Genomic DNA, 24621 nt, shown 5'->3' on the forward strand with positions numbered 1-24621 from the left:
AGCTCTTGTATTAGCTGTGGGACTGCTGCAGTTTTAATCTATTATATGATAAAAAGCTTACAATTACTTTCAGAACATTATTTTTTTATTGAGAATTTTAAGTAGAATAAACGAAGCAAAAGGATTGTTAGGCTTTCCCCAGCTCTAGAGATATAAACCCTTATACAGTGAAGAAATGTTATTAAATGAAACAGGTCAAATAAACTAACAATTCATATTAATGACCAGTGGTAGAGATGTTTAGTTTTCTGCTACAATTTCAATCCAGAATTCATTAGCTTCTAAAATAAAATACGTGGAAAATTGAGGACTTACTTAAATTTTAACACAACAAATATGAACTAGATTTTTAGTTCATTGTAACTTTCTTTAAAAATTCCACAACTTTTTTGGTATAGATTTTATTAGAGATGAAATTTGATTCCTGGTTAGTATTCCAGACAAATTGAAAGAAAGGCATCTTGGTATTTGCTTTCTTCTGCTCTAAGTAGGCTCTTCACATTTTTTTTAAATTAATTTGCAAAGTAAATATTTATATATAAATTAGTATTACAATAGAAAAATGATAAATAAAAAATAGTAAATACAGTAGATAATCTAAAAGAGCATTAAGACATTTCCCCCACGCCGTAACAGTGGTATAAAACATGAATGTGACGCCTGATGGGATCCACAATAAAATAAGAAAATGTTTGTTCATGATTCTTTGTTGAAGGGTAGCACATACCAGCAGAATCCTGAAAAAGATAAACCTAAGTTATTTAGTATACAACTACTATTTTATTTTTTATTTTTTTAGAGATGGGGTCTCACTCTGTCACCCAAGCTGGAGTGCAGCAGTCTGATCAGAGCTCACTAAATCCTCAAACTCCTGGGCTCAAGTGATCTTCCTGCCTCCCAATGTGCTAGGATTACAGGTAGGCTTGAGCCACTGTACCTGGCCTTACAATTACATTTAAGTGATAAGCAACATATTGTACTATTATATACTTTCTGTCAAAATATCATAAAACATACATAAAATCTTTGACAAAAATTGGCAGTTAGCTAATAATTTAAAATATTTATTGACAGTACAGTCTACTATGATAGGAACACATATGTTCTGTATATATACATGCATAATTTTTGTCCTTAAGGAACTTTATAGGCCGGGTATAGTGGCTCACGCCTATAATCCTAGCACTCTGGGAGGCTGAGGTGGGTGGATTGTTGGAGCTCAGGAGTTCGAGACCAGCCTGAGCAAGAGCGAGACCCCGTCTCTACTAAAAATAGAAAGAAATTATATGAACAGCTAAAAATATATATAGAAAAATTAGCCGGGCATGGTGGCGCATGCTTGTAGTCCCAGCTACTCGGGAGGCTGAGGCAGAAGGACTGCTTGAGCCCAGAAGTTTGAGGTTGCTGTGAGCTAGGCTGATGCCACGGCACTCTAACCCAGGAAACAGAGTGAGACTCTCCCTCAAAAAAAAAAAAAAAAAAGGAACTTTATAGTCCAAAGGGAAATCCTATCATTTTAAAAAAGTGCTTTTAAAATGCTAATATTATAAAATTTCTATTTAGCAATTTTCTTCTATCTTGTTTTCTTTTAGAACACGGTCCCTATGTACCATGAGGGCAGGGATTGTTTCTTTTGTTTATCACTGTGACCTAGCTGATACACAGTAGATATTTAATAAACATTTGTTAAGTGATTGAATGAAGATACTTCAAAACTGCTTCCTAAGTAATAATGTCTTTTGTATGATACTAAAATTCAAGTATCAGATTCTGTGATATAAAGACATTTATGGCATTCTTACTTATTTTCCCTATAAACTATGATTTGACAGACTAGAGAACTGTGTTCTACTCCATTGGAGTCACAGATTTAGCTCTAAAATAAGTCGGAATATTATTAGATACAGATGACAGAAAGGAAGCCAAAGAAAAAAGTTCAAACTGTTCTCCAAACAAAAGCATACTCTATCAACTTTTAATTTTAACAAAACTCTACATACCAAAGTCTTTTCTCCTAGGCATAACATTGTCCTAATTGTTAATTCCAATTGTAACGTCTTTACTAACAAGCAATTAAATTATTTGGTTGCAAATTTTCCCTCACACTTACATAGGCTGTAACTTTAAAGACAAAAGAGGTAATTTCTATCTTCTTGGTTTGAGGATGCTTTCGAACACTAAAAAAAAAATGGAAAAAAGGTACATTTAACATATAATAAGCATTGATATAATACATTTTAAGTAATGATCCCTTTTAGTATTTAAGTGTTCTTATTCATATAAAACATGGAAATACACAATATCCAATTAAAGTGTTTTGAAACAATGGCATCTGATGCTTCATCCGAGGATGGGCAAGGTCAACTGAACTGAAATAGCAGAAAATTGAATTTTATCAGTCTGAGACTCAGATGATGAAATGACCCTCCCAGGCCACAGAGACAATTATTGAATAAGTACGGATTTATAAAAGTCAGACTGAAGTGTAGACAGCTGTAATGCATAGATAAAAGCATACTAAACTGAAGAATTTAAAAACCTAAATACAAATGTCAGTTCTGTCACTGCTCTGTTTTCACCTGGGGCAAGATTAATCTCTCTGAACCTCAGTTTTCTTATATGTAAGCTGGGCATAATGTGGTTCCTTCTAGTTTTTGAAAATTAATTGAGATAATCTATATGAAAACTATTTGTTAAATTATATGTTGCTAAATTTATCATATTAAACATAATTGTCTCTCAGTAGCTTTCCTTCAGTTACTCTCCCCACAAAGATTACCTGTGCAATATATAGTGAGGAAGTAAACTGAGGATTGAAGAAATAAGCTACAGATATACATTTATATATTTGTTACCTATATATAAGTATTTTATATTTATAATGCTTTACAGTTGGTAAAATATCTCCATATACCTCATTTAAAGATCACACAACCAAGTGAGATAAGCATTATTTTGTCAATTTTACAGAAAATAGAACTAGAGCAGCTATGTGATATAATTAAGACAATAAAAATAAAAATGATATTTCTGGAATAGACTCCAGATGACTCAGAGTCCAGTCCTCTTTCCCCTACACATCAGCTGTTTATCCCATACCTGCACATTCTATAAATACAAATGGATCAAAGGTATCATACATGTGTGACATGTATAGGTAAAATTTAAGGGAAAATACACTCTTCTCCACTTTATTAGGTGAAAGTATTACTTCTCTACTACATATGTAAAAGTAAGGGGGAGAGAGAAAAGACAGAAATGAAGAAGATGGACTCTGTGGAAGGGGTGTGTGCGTGTGTGTGTGTGTGTGTGTGTGTATGTTTGAGCTCATGTACCTTTTAGGGGTGGGAGTTCAAGATTTTTACGTGTTTTTCAACTCTACTAGACATTTCATTCAGACTTAAATCCAGGTACCACATGACTAAATTGGTTTCCAAATACTTCTATGACATAGGTTAAGTTCATTTTCTTTTCTTTTTCTAATGCCTAAAATATACTGCTTAAAAGTTCAAGACTATATTTAAAATTTTGTGTTTATCCAAGGGATGACTATAACTACTACATATAAAACATTCGTATACACCTATATAACCAGCTAGATCAAAATAAAGAACATGTCTATAGTTATATCCAACTTTAAATCTTGGTCTGGGCCAGTTATATGGTGTAGACCTATGTAAAAATTCACTGAGTTGTATGTACATTTATGATTGGTCCGTTTTACTCTAGGTAAATTATCTCCCAGTTAAAAAAAACTAAGAAAAAAAAAAAGCTCCTGTAAAAGTTCGTGTTTATCAAATCAGCTTAGAGGAAAATTTAGTATTTGATGCTTGAATAATCACTTAACACATATTAACATGTACCATATGTATAATATTTAAAAAAGAAACTACCATTCGTACATTATTACAAGTTGGTTACTAATAGAAATAAATCATATTATTCCATTCTATTACCTCTAATCCTATATTAGTATTATTTAAAATATCTCTAAAATAATTTGTCTAATTTTTTATAGGCCAAACAAAGTACTGTATCACCTGTCCTATATTTCTTAAGAATAAAAAGGAAATGTAAGGTGATATTCATTACTGCCCTATGGTAGTCAACTAATAATTGCTTTTATCAGATCTTTGGCCATCATTAACACCATCCTCAGATAACTAGTTTTAAAGTTTGCTAGAATATAATTTCCATATAATACTTTTAAAAAGTATAATTATATTAATGATTTGGAAATAAAAGAATAAAATTGTGTTTTATCAATATCATTTGTGGTAATTGCTGAGTATCAGTCCCACATTGACTCTAATCTTCAGGGTACAGACCATTCTAAGTAACTCTGCTCGTTTTAAAAAACAAGGGCCCCATTGCTTAACTAGAATCTGAAGGCCATAATCTAAGCTTCTCAGCTCAAATAATAAAATTTCACATCTGGGATGGGTATGTAGCTTGAGGGAACTTTCCAGAAACTTTGACAAGAGTATGTGTTGGATATCTAAAGCACAAAAGACACAGGCACCATTAGTAACTATGGAATTGTTTCTGCCTATACATTTTTGAAATGTAAGAAAACAATTGATCATTTACTCTTAACAAAATGGTTCTAAAGTATTACCTACTTGACTTAAGGAAACTTAATCTTTGTAAAGAAAACATTTTTCAAAACATTTAAAAGGTATATTTCATAGGACCTATAATAATGGATGAGGAAGAATATATTTTAATAACATTTTTACCCTTTTGTTTGAGCCAGGCTTCTAAAATTACACTCTGTAGTGTGCCCCCAACATCTATCAACATAAAAGATGAAATTTACTAGAATGGATTAGTGATGATGTTTATTTGCAAGCACAGGTTAGACACTGTAAATTACCTAAAATATGTACAATTTAAAAGGTAGCAGATGTTTTTGTAAAGCATATAAAAACACCTAATATTCAAGTAAAGAAATAGGAAATAATACCCTTCTTGGTTAAATTGGCTTATACAAATGACTTAATTGAACATGTGGCTCAAGATTCTGAAAAATTACTAAATATATTCAAGTTCTACCTATGCTTCCACTACTTAAATATTCCTTGACAACTGCTATATTGATCCAGTCTATATCTTTACCACTAAATGCCACGGCTTTAATCAGATAACACAGCATCTGACCCAAATCAGCGTTACCAATATTAGAAAAGCCACAACTAGTACATATGATAAGCAAGCCAACATAGCTCTTAAGGAACTCCAAAATCATTTAATCCATTCAATTTCTTTGTGTTGGCACATAAGCCATCTTCAATAAGTAAATATTTATTTTGATCATAATTTTCTACTGAAGTTGCTTTGGGAAGATAATTTCATATCCCCTCCTCCTTCAGCAAAGAAATTCATAAGCATACTTAAACTTAGATCATCAGAGAAATATTTAATGATTCTCAAAGAGATGTACTGCTGTGATTGGGCTGGTCTCCTTCCCAGCCTCCCCAGAATGACAGACTGGTGATGCATCTCCTTTAAAGTGGGAACAAACTACTCTCCTCCTTGTTGGTCTTCATGGGCTCTATTCCATCAAGACTTCCCTGACTGCTCACACCTACATTGACAACTTCCTCTTTTGAACTCCTGGGATATTAATTACAGTATAAAGAGCTGCAAACATAACTGAACATTTGATTATATAAAAAATTTTACTTTAAAAAATGTTATATATAAAAAATTAGTTACTTTACATCTATTTATTTATTCATTCATTTATTTATTTAGAGAAAGGGTCTGTCTTGCTCTGTTTCCCAGACTGGAGTGCACAACCTTAAATGTCTGAGCTCAGTCGATCCTCCTGCCTCAGCCTCCTGAGTAACTGGAACTACAGGTGCACTACAGCCACCATGCCTGGCTAATTATTTTTTTTATATTTTGTAAAAATGGGGTCTCGATATGTTGCTCAGGCTGGTTTCGAACTCTTGGCCTCAAGTAATCCTCCCACCTCGGCCTCCCAAAGTGTTGGAATTACATGTGTGAGCCACTGTGCCTAGCTGATTATTTAATATGTTAGCTTGTTGTAATTTCCTTGAGGCCAAGGACTGTCTGATACTCCTCTTGTAGCCTCTTTAGAGTTCTGTGCACAGTATTAACACTTGCTTGTTGCCTGATTAAATGATTCCATGGACAATTCCTTTTCTTCTTGTAAGATGTCATGTATTTTGGCTATTCATTTTATAAGTGTCCATTACTCTTCGAGTCATACTTTTTCTTAGCACCCAAAAAATGTAGAAGAGAATCACAAATGAGAATCTGGGGAAGGGAATATTGGGAAAAACAGTTTCTGCAATGTTTAGGTTCTGAAGTTGTTTCTCTTTCAAACATCTCCAGTAGAATCTCCTCCTCCGCAGCACATGGTAATGAGGAATTCCACAGGCTCATGTGGCTGATGGGGCACAACACACTGCAGTGGTAGTATGTGTGTGTGTATGTCTAGGGAGTGCTAGAAGTGGTCTAGCAAGTTCACATGAGCTGCAAATGATTATGACAGGATATATCTGTTATAGGTATGTGTATGCTTTTTCTGAAATTCTGTTTCTAACATATCTCTTCCAATAATCTTTAAGTATTCACAGAATAACTTTTTCATTAAAATCAGAGACAGATTATAAAAATATTTTGTTTTTAAAATCATATCAGAAATAAATTGAACAAAATAACTAAATTATGCAGTTTGTTTTATAGCTACATGACACATGGAATGGATATGAGAACTAAAGTGCTCAGTATAAGTAAAGTAACAATTACTGATGAGAAGCTAATACTATTGTTTTCTCATTAAAGTAAAATTATGTAACTGAGCTCCAGGACCTTTCCTTTCTCTTCTTTCTATCCTATTTTCCTATAAAGATAATCTAATATCTTCATAATTTAAGAATCCAACCAAAGAATATTTACTTCAGTTAAAATAAAAGTATAAATAAGAAATTTTTGCCAGGCTCAATGGCTCATACCTGTAATCCTACCACTTTGGCAGGCCGAGGAGGGAGGATTGCTTAAGGCTGGGAGTTCAAGACTAGCCTGAGCAAGAATGAGACCCTGTCTCCACAAAAAATAGAAAAATTAGCAGGGCAGGGTGGCATGTGCCTGTATTCCCAGCTATGTGGGAGGCTGAAGCAAGAGGATTGCTTGAGCCCAGGAGTCTGAGGTTACAGTGAGCTATGATTGTGCCACAGCACTCCAGCCAGGGTGACAGAGTGAGACCCTGTCTCAAAAAAAAACCAAAACTTTTTGTTAAGGTTTTAATCCTCATTTGATCTTCAAAAACAAAAAAGAAAAAAAAAAAAACTCTACTAGAATACCTGAAACAAACTATATAGCTTTGGGATTAATTTGAAAGGTAAAGATTACACCTAGATGAAAATTCTTCCACCTCTTTGGAACAAAGGTAATAATTTTTACTATTAGTTGAGCAAACTCAAACATCCTGAGGAATCTCTTGTGTTCCTTTGAGATTTAAAAGGAGTCCTGGTAAGAAAAATAAAGGAGGCTGGGAAAGATGGCAATTGCTAATAAGAGATAAAGTGGGTGACAGGTGTGAATGAAGAAACAAAGAGAGAAGAGGTAGATGAACAATGAGAAGACTGAGAACTAAAATAGAGGCAGGGAAATCTATAAATCTTTCTAGCCTGAAACAGGGCGAGGAGGTTATAAGAGGGGTCAGGGTAGTGCTATTTTTTTTACAATTGGTTTTTTTTTTTTCTTTTTTTCAGACAGAGTCTTGCTTTGTGGCCCAGGCTAGAGTGAGTGCTGCGGCATCAGCCCAGCTCACAGCAACTTCAAACTCCTGGGCTTAAGCGATCCTACTGCTTCAGCTTCCCGAGTAGCTGGGATCACAGGCATGTGCCACCATGCCCAGCTAATTTTTTTCTATATATATTTTTTTTAGTTGGCCAGATAATTTCTTTCTATTTTTTAGTAGAGACGGGGTCTCGCTCTTGCTCAGGCTGGTCTCAAACTCCTGACCTTGAGCGATCCACCTGCCTCGGCCTCCCAGAGTGCTAGGATTACAGGAGTGAGCCACTGCGCCCGGCCCAAACTTTGGTTTTTAATATGACCACAAAGAGATGCTGCATAATCTTATCAAACAAATAACTTATTCTCTTAATTAGAGATTTACATATTGTGATCTAGAACTTTACCTCACTAGATCCTTATAGATACGCTTTGCTGTTTCCAGATAGGGGTTAACCACATCTTCATATTGACAAAGGGCTCCACCAAGGCAAAGATGTTTGAAAAGACAAAACAGGAACTCTTCTCTATCTGGTTGGCTGAATACTTCATATTTTTCTGAATCTTCCATTAGCAAAACCTAAGATAATAAAATTCATCTAAATGTAACATAACTCAAGGTTCCAATTTTTATGTTTTCAAAAGTATCAATTTATACATTAAAAAATAATCTTACACCTATTTTAAGAACCAATCCTGAAGCAACAGGAAAGAGTAATCAGTAATCTGTACTTATTTGTTTCCATTTTATCATTAGGTACTGACGTGCATGGAAAGGAACAAATGAAATTTTAAAATAAAGCAACTAAGTCTCCCCATCTTCCACTTTATTTTTTTATTCTAGCTCATATGTTTAGTAATTGTTTTAGTGCAAGTGCATTTTTAGTGTTAAGTCACCTCAAATCTTATTTGAAAATAAATGAGAGCATAAATAAATATCCAAACTTCTCTATCCCATAGGTTTCTCATCTTTGCTTCTATCCAGAGGCTAACCACAAATGGTCATTTTCTAAGCCCTCTCACTTAACAGAGTTTGGGTCACTACTCTCCTTACCCGACAAGTACTCTATTTTGAACCATTTGGGTGCTGAAGCCTCATATCCACCTCTCCTTTTCCTGATCTCCTCTAATAAGATCACTTCACACATCACCTACCTACATTGAATCTTGTTCTCCTGAGATCTTGCTACCTCCTTCAGAAAGCAGAAAACTAGATCTGATGTGGGAGATTTTCTTATACCTTTCATAAATTGAGATATAAAATCTTTCTCAAACAAGCAAAAACTGAAGTAATTCATCACTACTAGACTAGCTGTATAAGAAATGCTTAAGGGAGTCCTACATCTGGAAGTGAAAGAATGATATCTACCCTTATGAAAACATATAAAAGTATAAATCTCACTGGTAGAGCAAACATACAAATGAGGTAGAGAAAGGACTGAAATGCTATCACTATAGAAAACCACCAAATTGCAAAGATAAACAGTAAAAGAGAAAAAAAGGTAAAAAGAATATACAAAACAACCAGAAAATAATTAATAAAAAGACAAGAAAAGTCTTCACATATCAGTAAAAACCCTGAACGTAAACAGATTAAATTTTCCACTTAAAAGATACAGACTGGCTGAATGGATTAAAAAACATGACCCAACTAACAATATGCTGCCTAAAGAAACTCACTTCACCTATAAAGACACATATAGACTGAAAGTAAAAAGATGGAAAAAGATATTCCACGCACTCAGAAACCAAAAGTGAGCGGGTATAGCTATACTTACATCAGGTAAAACAGACTTTAAGTCAAAGACAGTAAAAAGAGACAAAGAAGGTCATTATATAATGATGAAGGGATCAATTCAGCAAGAGGATATAATAATTGTAAATACATATGCATCCAATGCTAGGGCACTGAGATATATAAAGCAAATATTTTTAGATCTAAGGGAAGAGATAGACTCAAGGACAGTAATAGAGACAATACCCCACTCTCTGCATTAGACAGATCATCTAGACTGTCAAAGAAACACTGGATTTAAACTGCACTTTAGACCAAATGGACCTAACAGACTTGTAAAGAACATTTTATCCAACAGCTACAGAATACATATTCTTCTCATCAGCACATGGAATATTCGCCAGGATAGACCATATGTTGGGCCACAAAACAAGTCTCAACAAATTTTAAAAAACTGAAATCCTACCAAGTATCTTCTTAGACCACAATGGAATAAAACTAAAAATCAGTAACAAGAACAACTTTGGAAACTGTACAAATACATGGTAATTAAACAGCATGCTCCTGAATGACCAATGGGTCAATGAAGAAATTAAGGAAATAAAAAAATTTCTTGAAAGAAATGAAAATTGAAACACAACATATCAAAACCTATGGGATACAGCAAAAAACATATTAAGAGGGCAGTTTATAGCAATAAACATCTACATCAAAAAAAGTAGAAAGATTTCAAATAAATAATCTAATGTTACACCTCAAGAAAACAGAAAAGAATAAACCAAAACAAAAATTAGTAGAAGGAAATAAATAATAAAGATCAGAGCAGAACTATGTGAAATACAGATTAAAAAATAATACAAAGGATCAGTAGAATGAAAAGCTAGTTTTTTCAAAATGTAAACAAAATAAAAAAACCACTAGCTAGATAACCAAGAAAATAAGAAAGTAGATCCAAATAAAATCAGAAACAAAAAAGGAGACATTATAACTGATACCACAGAAATACAAAAGATCATCAGAGACTGTTATGAACAAATATATATTAACAAACTGGAAAACCCAGAGGAAATGGATAAATTCCTGGACACATATCACCTACCAAGACTGAATGAGAAAGAAACAGAAAACCTGAACAGACCAATAATGACTAAAGAGATTGAATCAGTAATAGTCTCCCAACAAAGAAAAGCCCAGGATCAGACGGCTTCACTGACAAATTCTACCAAGTCTATAAACAAGGACAAACACTAATTTTCCCCAAACTATCCCAAAAAATTAAAGAGCAGGGAATTCTCCCTAACTCATTCTGTGAGGTCAGTATTACCCTGATAACAAAGCCAAAAGAAGACACAACAAAAAATACAACTACAGTAAATATCCCTGATGAACATAAATGCAAAAAAACTTCAACAAAATACTAACAAACCGAATCCAACGGCACCTCAAAAAGGTAATACACCATGATCAAGTGGGATTTATCTTAGGGATGAAAGGATGGTTCAACATATGCAAATCAATAAACATCATACATCACATTAATAGAATGAAGGACAAAAACAATATGATTATCTCAAGAAACTCAGAAAGAGCATTTTATAAAATTCAACATCCTATCATGACAAAAACTCAACAAACTAGGCATAGAAGGAGCATACCTCAACACAATAAAGGCCATATATAACAAATCCACAGCTAACATCATACTGAATGAGGAAAAGCTAAAAGCCTTTCCTCTAAGAACTGGAATAAGACAAGGCTGCCCACTTTCACTACTCCTATTCAACAGGGTACTACCAGTCCCAGCCAGAGCAATCAGGCGAGAGAAAGAAACAAAAGTCATCCAAATTGAAAAAGAAGTCAAATTGACCCTGTTTGCAGATGACATGATCTTATATTTAGAAAAACCTAAAGATACCACCAAAAAACTCTTAGATCTGATAAATTCAATAAGGTTGCATGATAAAAAGGTAACATGCAAAAATCAGTAGCATTTCTAAAGAGTGAAAAAAGAAATCAAGAAGGCAATCTCATTTATAATAGCTACAAAAAAGTAATAAAAATGCCTGGCAATAAAAAAGTAACCAAGCAGGTAAAAGACCACTACAAGAAAAACCACAAAACCCTGTTGAAAGAAATTGAAGAGGACACAAACAAATGGGAAGACATCCCATGCTCATGGATCAGGAGAATATTATTAAAATGACCACATGACCCAATATAATCTATAGATTTAATGTAATCCCTATCAAAATACCAATGTCACTTTTCATAGAAATATTAAAAAACAATCCTAAAATTTATATGGAACCAAGGAAGTGCCTGAATAGCCAAAGCAATTTTGAGCAAAAAGAACAAAGCTGGAAGCATCATACTATTAGGTTATTAAGTATGAAATGTCTGATTTCCTTAAGTACTAAGTTTGACAGTTAATATCTCTGACATTTCACTTTGACACTGCTTGTTTTATTTTTATTGTGAAGGTACATCCTTACTTTTTCAAATACATGGTTTGGTTTGTGATTATCTTTCAAATTTTTTTAGGGAAATTTTTGTGAAAACATGGATAAGTAAAAAATTCAAGTTATTTTCAAACATGAGTTCCATCTTGGAAACAATGCAGTGCAGACAGTTCAAAATATCAATGAAGTGTGTGGGAAGGATGTGACTGATAAACACATAGTATGTCGATGGTTTGAAAAGTTCCATTTTGGTGACTTTAATCCTGAAAATGAACCATGTGGGTGATCTAAGACCAAAGTGGATAATGATGAGCTGAAAGCTGTAGTGGAAGTGAATCCATCTCAACCTAAGTGTGAATTAGCAGCAAGGTTTGACATTACTATTCCAATAATAGTTTGAAACAAATGGGCAAGGTAAAGAAGCTGGATAGATGGGTACTGCATGAATTAAACGAGTGTCAGCGGGGAAATCTTCTTGAAGCTTGACTTTCTTTGCTGTCATGATATAAAGGTGAACGATTTCTACACGGTATTGTTATGTGTGCTGAAAAATGTATTCCCAAGCATTCAGCACAATGATTGGATAAACATGAAGTGCCGAAACACATTCTAAAACCGAATAATCATCAAAAAAAGCTAATGGCATCTGTTTGGTGGTCCAATCTGCTGGTATTATCCACTACAGCCTCATGAAACCTGGTCTGTCGATTACAGATGTCTACTGCAACCAACTGGACAAAATGATGAAGATGTTTGCAATTAAGCAGCCAAGACTGGTCAACAGAGACAGGCCAATCCTCTTGCAAGACAATGCTCGACCACGTCACACAAATGACGCTGCTCAAAGTACAGCAGCTGGACATGGAAACTCTCTGTCATCCACCATATTCACCAGACCTTGCACCAACTGACTTCCCCTTCTGCCAAGTCCTCGACCACTGCTTGCAAGGAAAAATATCCAATTCTCAACAAGCTATGGAAAACGCCTTGCACGATTTCATTGCCACTTGCTCTCCAGGCTTCTCTGCTGCTGGCATAAACAAGCTACCATTAAGATGGCAAAACTGTGTTGATAGTTTAGGCACATACTTTGATTAATTGTACTGCTTCTTGTTTGATACACAATAAACTGAACTTTTAATTTGAAATTGGACATTTCATATTTAATGACCTAAATACCTGACTTTACATTATAGTACAAGGCTATAGTAACGGAAACAGCATAATATTGGTATAAAAATAGACACATAGACCAATGGAACTGAATAAAGAACTCAGAAATAGGTCCACATATTTATAGCCAACTGATTTTTGACAAAAGCACCAAGAACATATATTGGGGAAAGGACATCTTCTTGAGTAAATGATGCTAGGAAAATGGAATATCCAAATGCAGAAGAATGAAACAAGATCCCTCTCACCATATATAAAAATCAATTCAAAATGGATCAGATCTAACCATAATTCCTGAAACTGTAAAACTACTACAAGAAAACATAGGGAAAACACTTCAGGATATTGGTCTAGGCAATGACTATATGGCTAAGACCTCAAAAGCACATGCAACACACACACACAAATAGACAAATGTGTCTATATTAAACTAAAAAGGAAACAATCAACAGAGTGAATAGACATCCTGCTGAATGAGAGAAAATATTTATAAACTATTAATCTGACAAGGGACTAATATCCAGACTATAAAGGGAACTCAACTCAACAGCAAAAAACTGATTAATCCCATTAAAAAGTGGGTAAAACTTTACAGAGTATTCTGTTGGGAAACAAACACTCTTTTTAAAAATAAATTGAAGAGGCTCTCTCTGTAGAAGGGATGGTGAATTATCTGAAATTAAAGGTAAAGGTCTTCAGACCCTTATGCCAGAGCAGAACAGTGAGAGAGAGAGAGAAGAGCTGACATTACCAATACCCAAAAGGAGGGAAACCTAGACCAAACATTTCCTGAGTGGTAATTTCTTATTCTTGGTAAGGAGGAGTAGAAATTAGTATCAGATCCCCACTGTATAGCATGTATATTATCTCATGTTAGATACAAATATACCTCCTTTAATTCAAGAGCAAACTATATGTAGTCTCATTCAATTGTGTGTGTCTGGTTATTCTCAGTAAGTTAATCTTACTTTCTTCTTAAACTAATTTAAAGCATACTTTTAGATATTGCCCTACTGTAGATCAATGGATAAACTGGCTGGATATCTCCCTTTCTCCTACAGACAGGATTCCTGTGCCCAGAATGGTAGATCAGCAGCTTTCCTAGTTCATTCCTATCTAGATTTGCAATATATTAGACTTGTACTTCTCTCTTCTCTTCTAATGGAGGAGAATAATAGTAACAGTAGTTAGTAGTAGTTGTTAATACTATGGAAAGCTTACTAAGTGCAAGGCACTGTGCTAAGCACTTTAAATGCATTATTTCATGTAATTCTCACATTATGGTTATTTTATAGATGAAGAAACGGATGCTTAGAGAGCTTAAGTATCATAGTTGTTAAGTGAGAAAGCCTGGATTTGAACCTATGTTTATTTGATGCCAAAGCACAAATTTTTAACCACTTTTAATACTCTCAATAACTATAATAATCACATTAATAATACATTCCAACAACATTTCATATTTTCTAAAAAGTGCACTTAAGCGTTTCAACTCATTTTCTCAATGATTTTCGGAAAAAGGTAGAATGGGCATTTTCATCTCCATGTTGTACAGATAACATCCTGAGGCTCAAGAGACTGAATGATTTGCCCAAGGTTATTATCTTGTAAATCATAAATTAGGAATAAGGTAATAATATCCACACTTTCTGATTCTAAGTTCAGCATACTTTTCATTAAAACAAAATTTAATTTAGCTAATCAAATGGCTTTGTTGATTTCAGCAATGATATAAAAGGATTATTTAACTCCAAGGATGTTTACAATATTCATTTGAATATGTAAATAACCCACTTTCCATCCACCATGGTGGGCAAAAGCAATAGTATTAATCTAGTGCCACATTTTCCAAGATCATGTGAGTGAGATTAACTCTGGTTTGAGTTTGCTTTTTTGGGGGACATTTCTGGTACTCAACCTTGTCATTCAGGCACATACTTGAAACACATTAAAAATAAATTAATACATATAAAAATATTCATTTTATATGTTAAGAGCCCCATACTGAAGAAAAATAGCCATTAATTACATAAGCTAGGATTTCTCTACCTCTGCACTGTAGACATTCGGGCCAGATAACTTTGTTGTGAGGGACTGCCCTCTGAGTTTAGCAGCATCTCTACCCATCAGATGTTAGTAGCACCTGGTTGAGAACTTACTGGCCTCTACCCATCAGATGTTAGCAGCACCCATTTGAGAACTAGAGAACTACTGAAATACACAAATAATTGATAGTAAAAGTGCTAAGACGCAATCTACCAATGTAATGATTAATACTGATCATTATTTATTAACAAGAGATATTTTACAGGCTTTAGGCAGACAAAAGTTTTTGATATTCTGCATTTTCTGAAATAAAATTCCACTGTGAAATTTTAAAATTCTGTACTTACTTTTCGTAACTCATCAGAAATGAGAAATGGATCACAAAAAGAATCTAAACACTTAACAATATGTCCACTGTCTCGTACAATATCTTCATCATATAACCGGTTAAAAAATGACATTGAAAGCTGTGTACAAGGAACATTTATAGCTTCAATTTTTTTCACTTCAGTTCCTGAAAAAGGATATTTTATAAAGAACAGAGATTGAAAATTAACTTAGTATTCTCAATCATTTCCAAAATAAATCACTATGCAGAGATTCTAAGAAGCGGCCAATTATTACATATTTTTATATATTTAAAAGATATACTAGCTTATGGATTTTATTTATTTTAATCATTAAAAGTTTATAACAAAATCTCACCATTTCAGGACTAGATGAATGAAAATTAGGAATACTTAAAAGTGAAATACATTTTTCTGCATAGCAGAGGGTTCTCAGACTACCTTTAATGCATAGCACAGGATTGCATTATATGAATTTGGATTAGTATTAACGCTTACTGCCCTATAATTCATATTATAAAAATTTGAATTCATGGGTGTTTGTAAAATCCTTGAGGGTATCTTGAAAATATTTTCTCTCCATTTAAACATTTCTCCCTTACAGCTGACTATGCTAATAAAATAGGAAAAACTAAAAAAAATAAATAAAAAGAAAAGTAAACATTTCTCATTTACAGTGCTTACTATAAAAAACAGTTTTCCAAGTCAAGGTACATTTCAAACCAGGCCCTAATCAAGTTATCACAAGTTCAGAATTACAGAAATTTGAAATAATGGCATTTTGTCTATTTTTTTCTTGTAGCTTTAGTTCTTTCCCCCACCCACCTTCCCCATCCCCACACTTATTTCCTGAATATATCTTTCAGGAATGAATTTTCTGCTACTAATGGTTCTATTAAATTATAGAAAGCCACAAAAATTAAAGTGATTATTTTTATTATTACCTCAATCAATCACTGAATCTGTCTCTTATGTACACACATATACATATGTACTCACTCAGATATAAGGGGAGTGGTGTTCTTTTGCTCAAACTTCTAAGGAAATTGTAAATCTAGGTGTGGTGGCCGTTGGTGTATCCCCTCCAGGGATACATTTGCTGGACCTTTGACCTAAAAGCAGCTTGTGTTTAGAGGAGTAATGCTGGCAATTGTTTGCATTTCTGTTTTGGCTGTCTACCTAGAGTCATGCTGGGACCTGTTGTTCTACGTTCTGACCCAGAACTGGACTAGTGTGGAGGCAAGAGAGATGCCAAAGCCAGGAAATGTGTATGCCTCAGTAATTTCAAAAGCTATGCTGCTAAGAGAAGCTCCTTTTGTTTCAGAGGAAAAATTCTCCCCAGGGGATTAGATAAAGTGAAAAGAAGACCATAGAAAATGATAGAGTAGTTCTGAGTAATGTAGAAAGACCAAAGAACAAGAGCAGTGTAGAGCCTGACAGTTTCTGAAAATCGGTTGGTGGACACAGGATGAGGGACTGACATTGGGCACAATATTTTAGTTAATCTGCCCTAGCTCTGATTTGGGGAATGGCAAGAGGGTTTGGCAAGAGTAATTAAATTCAAACCACTTAATTTGACACACAAAGATAGCATTTGCTATAGACTGAACTGTTTGCCCTCAGAATTCACATACTGAAACTCTAACTACCAATGTGATGGTATTTGGAGATGGGGCCTTTGGAAAGTAATTAGGGTTTGATGGGGGAGGGGATCGTCATGGGGCTTCAAAATATGAATTTTGGGGGCATAGTTCAGTCCATAGCATTTTACCCCAGACCCCCAAATTCATGTTCTTCTCACATGCAAAATATATTCATTCCATTCCAACAGCCCCAAAAGCTTTAACTCATTCTAACATCAACTCTAAAGTCTCATCTAAATATATAAATCAGATATGGATGAGACTTGAGGTATGATTCATCCTGAGGCAAAACTCCTCTCCAGCTGTAAATCTAAGAAATCAGAGAAGTTATGTGCTTCCAAAATGCATTGGTGGGACAGGCATAGGATAGTCATTTCCATTATAAAAGGGAGAAATAGGAAATAAGGAAAGACGGGTGTCAAGAAAGCCCATAACTCAGCAAGGTAAATTCCCTTAGATCTTAAATCTCAAGAATAATCTTGTTTGATTTGATATTTTGCCTTCTGGACCCACTGGGATGGTGGTCTTTCCTCAACCCAGGTAGAGGTCTTTCCTCAACCCAGTAGAACCCTATAGGATCTGGGTGGCCCAACTCCCAAGTTTCCACATCGGACTTGGCCCCCAGGTTCTGCAGGGTTGCCCTGCCTCCAAGGCTTTGGCTGGAGGCTATCTGGCCTGTTGAAATGGAGGTAGTGGCCCTCATGGCCCTGATGATCTTTGAACTGCCTTAAATAGCTCTATGGTCTGGTCCTGTAGGATCTAAGAAGTCAGACAGCCTGCCTTCATCTCATCTTGTTTTTTCTGGCCCCTTTAGTTCAAAGTGACAGTGTCTTTGCTGGTAGAATTCCCTCTGTATTCCTGGCTTCTCTTGAAATGGGTAATTTTGTCTATGACTTGCACTCATGATCTCTTTACCAAATGGCTGTTTATCCATACCCTTGGTGTTTTCTTCAGAACAAGTACTCTCATTTTTACAATATGGATAGGTTTAGAACTTTCTACATCTTCAAGTTCTGGTTCTTTTTTGCTTAACGATTCTTTCTTCAGTTCACCTCCCTTTTACATTTTACTATAAGCAAGCCACTATACTTCAATACTTCACTTAGAAATCTCCTCAGCTAAATCTCCAACTTCATTGCTTGCAAGTTCTACATTCCACAAAACACTGGAACATGGTTTGTCCAAGTTCTTTGCCACTTTATGACAAAGTTCATCTTTCCTCCAGTTTCCAATAACATGTTCCTTATTTCTTTGGGAGCTCTCACCAGAATTGCCCTAACATCCATATTTCTAGCATGCACCTCAAGCCTCTACTCTTTATTCAGTTCCAAAGCCAATTCCACATTTTCAAGTATTTGTTATGGCAGCACCTCACTTCTCTGTACCGAAATCTGTATTAGTCTGCTTAGGCTGCTATAACAAAATACCATAATCTGGGTAGCTTAAACAACAGACATTTATTTCTCAAAGTTCTGGAGGCTGGGAAGTCCAAGATCAAGATGCCAGATGATTTGGTTCCTGGTGAAAGCCTTCTTTTTGGCTTGCAGAAAGCTGCCTTCTCTCTGTGTTCTTAGATGGCAGAGTGAGCTCTGGTGTTTCTTCCTCTTATTATAAGGGCATTAATCCCATCATGAAGGACACAGCGTTGGGTCCTCATCTAAACCTAATTATCTCCCAAAGGCTCCATTTTCAAATATCATCACATTGAGGGGTTAGGGCTTAAAACATATGAATTTGGGGTGGAGGCACAATTCATTCCATAGCATATGTTAACTTGTTACTTAGGAATTTCATTAAATTATGTCTCCAGTATTTGTAAGATATGTGATGAATCACCATGACCCCATACAGAAAGTTAAGAATTACATTGTTTTTTTCCCCCTTAATACTAGCATTATAAAACAGTAGGTATCTCCTTTTTATTTGATGTCTTAAGTTAGTACTTTTCTAGCAACCTCATCAACGTGGAAATGGCAGAGGCAGAACAGTGAAAATGATCAATGTCTTCAATTCTGGAGCCTGGATATGAATCTTAAACCCGACTTGGACAGCTGCACAAAGCTGCACAACTTAGTTAATGTCTCTGACCCCTCATTTGTAAAACTGGGATATATAATAATACCTCTCTTCGAGTTATTTTGGGAATTAAAGGAAGTAATGTATATGATGTCCTTAGCTGAGCACATAGAAAACATCTATTACATGCTATCAAAAAAAGACAAAGTATGTCACAACAAAGGGGGCAATGGCAGCCGGGTGAGAGAATGAAACAGCATCAACAACTGCCAATCCAGGCAGTGCAGCTAATAATGAAGGAGGCTCCATCATCACTTTCTTTAGAACTGATACACTTGCCAAAGGAATGTCTTTCCTCCTATTTTAAAAAGCTGTTTCTTTTGCTTATAGAGGCCCCCAGAGGAAAAGTAGAGGGAAGAAGACTGATATACTAGAAAAAGAAAGTAAGTAACAGATAACAATGAGCTAATGGAAGAGTACTAGCAATCTACTAAAACTTCTACTTCTGAAATGGAGTGCTACCCTTCTGCTCTACTTTTCAAAGTACTTGGAATTCATCCTATCAGGCACATGTGGAATTTAGAACCTCTCTTTTTGCAATGCTTTCTTCAAATATTAGAAAAAAGTCAGTGCCATTTTGTGTATGTACCAATATGGGGGAAGGTTGAAAACTTACTTGAGTGAACCTTATTTTTTCAAATGAATTAACTGAGGATACTGTAAACATGTTTTATAAACACTGTGATACATGGCTCTGATTATTTCCTTTCAAAAATTTTCAGATGAATAAATATATTTGCTCAGATATTCAGTTTAACGTTGCAAGCAGCCTGAAGATCATGCTGTACCAACTTTTTGTTCTTAAATTTTGCAATAGTCTTTAGCCAAAAGCAATAAAATCTGACCTACTAAGTCTAACTGTTATGAACTGTCTGTAATCTTGTTCTCAACTAATAATATAAGAAAAGTTACTTTCTTTTCTTGGGCATGGTGGCTCGTGAACTTTGGGAGGCCAAGGTGGAAAGATCACTTGAGCCCAGGAATTCAAGACCAGACTGGGCAACACAGTGAGAACTCATCTTTATAAAAAATTTAAAAATTAGCTGGGCATGGTGGTACATGCCTATAGTCCTAGCTACTGGGGAGGCTGAGGTAGGAGGATAGCTTGACCCCAAGAGTTTGAGGTTGCAGTGAGCTATGATCACGCCACTGCACTCCAGCCTGGATGACAAAGCAAGACCCTGTCTCTGAACATAAAAAATAAAATAAAATAAATTTGCATTTTTTTTGAGACAGGTCTTGATCTGTCTCCTGGGCCAGAGTGCAGTGGCATGATCACCGCTCACTGCAACCTCAAACTCCTGGGCTCCAGTGGTCCTCCCGCCTCAGCCTCCTAAGTAGCTGAGACTATAGGCATGCACCACTACACCCAGCTAATTTTTGTATTTTTTGTAGAGACAGGGTCTCATTCTTGCTCAGGCTGGTATCAAACTCCTGGCCTTAAGCAATCCTTCTGCCTTGGCCTCCCAAAGTGCTAGGATTACAGGCGTGAGCCGCCATGCTCGGCCAATTTGCATTTTTTTGAGTACAAATCCATATTACCAACCAGAGTCTCCTTCTAAATGGAATGTTGCTTTTATTTATTCTATTGTTAAGAGACCTCAACCTAAAATTTAAAATATAGTGCTCATGTTTTTGTTTTCAAAATAGTCTTTTATTAACTCTCTGATTTTTTTCCTTGATCTGAGACTTATTTAAGAGATTTAAGTGAGTGTTGTGTTTGGGTAATTTTCTTTAAAAATTTCTAGCTGTTTCAATGTATTATAAAAATATTACTATTAAAAAGTTTGCCTTTGAGAACTTAAGACTCTCTCCTCCATGACTTAATATATCATTATTATAAAAAAAGTTCCATGGTTGGCTTATTCATCTGTCACAAATCCATGTCACCATTCCAATTGAGATTTTGCTCAAGCATCCTCATATCAGTTGAATCTTTCCTGCTCCTTTCCCTCTGAGTAGAACTGATCACTCCCCTTCTTTTGTTCCCGATTCTATGATAGCACTTTTTATACATTATTACACACACATACATATATTTTAACATCTCAACAAGTTCCTTGAGTATAGGTTTTCTCTTATTTGCTTTAATGTTGCCCACATCTCGCAGAGTACATGGAAGATACAAAATAAATACCTTCCAAATGAAAAAAAGAGAGAAAAATTGCTCTTATGTGCTAAGCCAGGACAGTAGCAGCAGACTCCCAGCAGAGAGATGCAGGGCAGGCCTGGCACAGTTTGTCATACTTGATCTTGTTTCTATCAAACAGATGAGTCATTATTCACAATTTGTATTTTAATAATAAAAATTTGGAGGCAAAATTTGTGGTAATAGTAAAATAGTTACCTGAAAAGATGAAAATAAATTTTATTTACCTAATGTAATCCACTGTCCAGAAGAATCTGAAAGTAACTTCAAATTGGGAATAACATTTGGGTGTTTGAAAAAAGCCTAAAATACAGAGTTGAAGGAAACAGTTAGACTCTTTATTATAAACAATGGTAAATTAACTATAATAAAATCTCATTTAATTCAAATAGGGAGAAAACACAATTTTGAATTGGTAAATGTCTAAGTAATAAATGTTTTATAAAGAAGTTTTATTACATTTAAATTGGGACAATATGAATGACATTGTGTGTCCAAGTACAGATGTCTTTGGGATTTAATTTAATAAACAGAAAATAATGATTTTCAGTAAATATTAGGTTATATAATGTTTGAAAACTTTGTTTTCCTTGAATCTTGTTTTCTGAATTGTCTTAGTAACCACTCACATACTAGAGCTAACTCTAAAAGTAACTATCAATTTAATTCTTTTCCAGGGGCATGTAATAGAAAAGTGATAAATTTGACTTCGTAAAATGAAAATTTTCTACATGGCAAAAGATAATAAAGTAGACAAGAGTTTTAGTTCCAAACATCAGCAACTGACTCAGGCTGAAAAGGCACAAGCAAATTTTATTAAAAGCATCTGTGGCAGTCCAGAAAATTTTCAGGAGGTGGAGTGCATCAGGCTCAAAGTTAGACCCAGGAATGATCCAGAATCAGTGCAGCACTTCCCTGATGAGGAAACTGCCACTCTTGCTGCATCCCCATCAAGTACTAGAGGAAGCCACCACCACTTTCTCCCATCAAGTACTAACACGGTCCAACCCTGCTTAGCTTCCAGTATCAGGTATGTTCAGAGCGGTCACAGAACAAGGCCACTCCTATTTTACAGCTGCCTGAAAACTGGATGCCTTTGCCTCCACCTTTGCCAATGAATGGATTATATGTGCCCCCTTCCTTAAGTTGCTCACTTCAAAATCCCAGTGGTGATGAGCCTGATTGGTAAACCTAAGTCCCAGGCTCATGCTGTGAATGCAAGGGAGTTCCTTGCATTTTGGGGGGTTCCACTTGGACTTTCCAAAAATTAAGAGTGGAAGTTAACTCCAAATCACATGGGTGTTCAAAAGGTACTGGGCAGCCAGAAAACATAATGTCCATGATGAGCAATAAATAAAAGAAAAACAACAGACAGAGAGAAAATACTTGTGACAAATATGATAAAAAGAAAGGGAAAGTTAATATATCCAGTGGTTAAAACAAAAGCACAATATTTGTAAGAAAAACTAACAGCTTTGTTTCAAAGCTGATCAAAGTATACAAACAGGCATGTGAAACACAAAAATAACCAATAAACTTATGAAAAGATGCTCAATTTTGAGTACAGTTAAAGAAATGAACATAAAACCCAGAAGATACCACTTTTACCCATTACATTGCCAAAATTTAAAAAGACTGGTAACTTCTGGTGACAGTACCAGAAAACAGACGCTCTCACAAGCTGCTGGCAGAAGTGTGAATCTTTATAACATTTTGGGAAAGTAATTGCTATTATCTTGAACAATAAATACATGCATATCTTATGACCCAATAAACTCTACTTTTGGGTTCTGAAACCACCAGCAGATTAGATTTACATATAAGGGTTTTTTAAAAAATATTATTTTTTGTAAGGTCAAAACCTGGAAACAACTTCAATGTCCATTAATAAAATACAGTGCATCTATAGCAGACAGTATGTAGCTACTGGAAAAAAAGTATAAGAATAGAATGTAAGCTCCATAAGAGCAGGGGTCCTGTTTTTCTTATTTACTGCTATATCCCCAGGGCTTACAACACGGCCTGGCGTATAGCAGTTACTAAACATCCCTGAATGGATTATGTATTGACCTTAAGGGAAAACCATAAATATTTTCAGTCAAAAGAGGATAGTTTAATAGTAATGTATATAATAAAACAAAATAAAACCTCTATACATTTATATGAGCATAAAGAAAACTAAGGGAGAATATGTATCAAATGATTAACCTCAGAAGTGGTGGTTACAGACTTGTGGTAAGAGTTGAGTTGAGGGGATAGAGGGTTGGGATTAGATTAGGTTAAGATTTTTGACTTTTCCTATGAGTTGTTACTTGTTGTTTAAATTGTTATAATAAATATTTTCCTTTTTTCAACATTCCCTTCAGTGATCACCTCCTCTTTTCCTAAATAGCTTCCTAAGAGAGGAATCTAAGCTGTCTCACTTCTTTTATCTACCACTCATTCCTTTGTATCTGGCTCCTGCTCCCATCACATAACTAATAGTACCCTTGACTTTCTAATTCTAAAATCAAGTAGACACAGTGCCTGACCTTATGGAGTTTATAGACTAAAAGGGAAGAGAGTAACACGCTATGAGTGTTCCAAAAAGTACAGGTGCAAGAAAAGTACATAATAGGCAGAATTCAGTGTTGAGAAGAATGGTTAATGTAGAAAGAACATTAAGGTTTAGATCTGAAAGGTGAGTAGGAATTAGCCGGGCAAAGAGGTTTAATGGTAAATGTTTAACAACTGACATCCCTCCCTCCCCCAAAATCCCTGATTTGTAGCATTTGCTGATTTTCATGGTGGATTTCAAGTTGCCAACCTTAGCAACCAGCAAAGACTCCTAAAAATTTAGCAATCAGGCCCTCCTAAACTGGTTTCAGTATGCGACTGGAAAGACCATTTTTTTAAAGTAGAGGATACGGCAAGTTTGAAGGCTGTAAGGTTAAGAAAGGATGGGATCTTCCATTCAAGGAAAAGTGAAGAGGTTCAGTGTGACCCAGAAGGGCAAAAAGTCAGATGAGGGTGGGGAGTTAAACTGGACCTTATAGTCAAGTGAAGAATTTTAATCTTGATTTAAAATTGATCTAGATCTGGATCAGTATTTTGATCTAAGGGCAGGGGGAAGACACTGAAGGGTTTTAAGCAGAAGAGAGAGTAATTAGAATCATATTTTTTAAAGTTCATTTTGGCTGCCGTGTGGAGAATGAATTGAAGGGCTATAAAGAGTGGTTAGAAGGGA

At 35.1% G+C, this 24621-nt stretch overlaps 1 protein-coding gene across 1 annotated transcript in view; it reads right to left on the bottom strand.

The window, feature by feature from the left end:
• Positions 1-225: 225 nt before the first annotated feature.
• CFAP300 (cilia and flagella associated protein 300) overlaps positions 226-24621 on the bottom strand; it is a 30809-nt gene continuing 6413 nt past the window's right edge. The window contains exons 3-7 of the mRNA XM_045556854.1: positions 21623-21698; positions 15528-15694; positions 8175-8347; positions 2111-2177; positions 226-737 (exon numbers count right to left, since the gene is read on the bottom strand). Coding sequence (XP_045412810.1) covers positions 609-737; positions 2111-2177; positions 8175-8347; positions 15528-15694; positions 21623-21698 — 612 coding nt within the window. The 3' untranslated portion in view covers positions 226-608. The remainder of the gene's footprint in view (positions 738-2110; positions 2178-8174; positions 8348-15527; positions 15695-21622; positions 21699-24621) is intronic.

This window comes from Lemur catta, chromosome 7 (genome assembly GCF_020740605.2).
Source record: "Lemur catta isolate mLemCat1 chromosome 7, mLemCat1.pri, whole genome shotgun sequence".
In the NCBI taxonomy this organism is placed as follows: Eukaryota; Metazoa; Chordata; class Mammalia; order Primates; family Lemuridae; genus Lemur; species Lemur catta.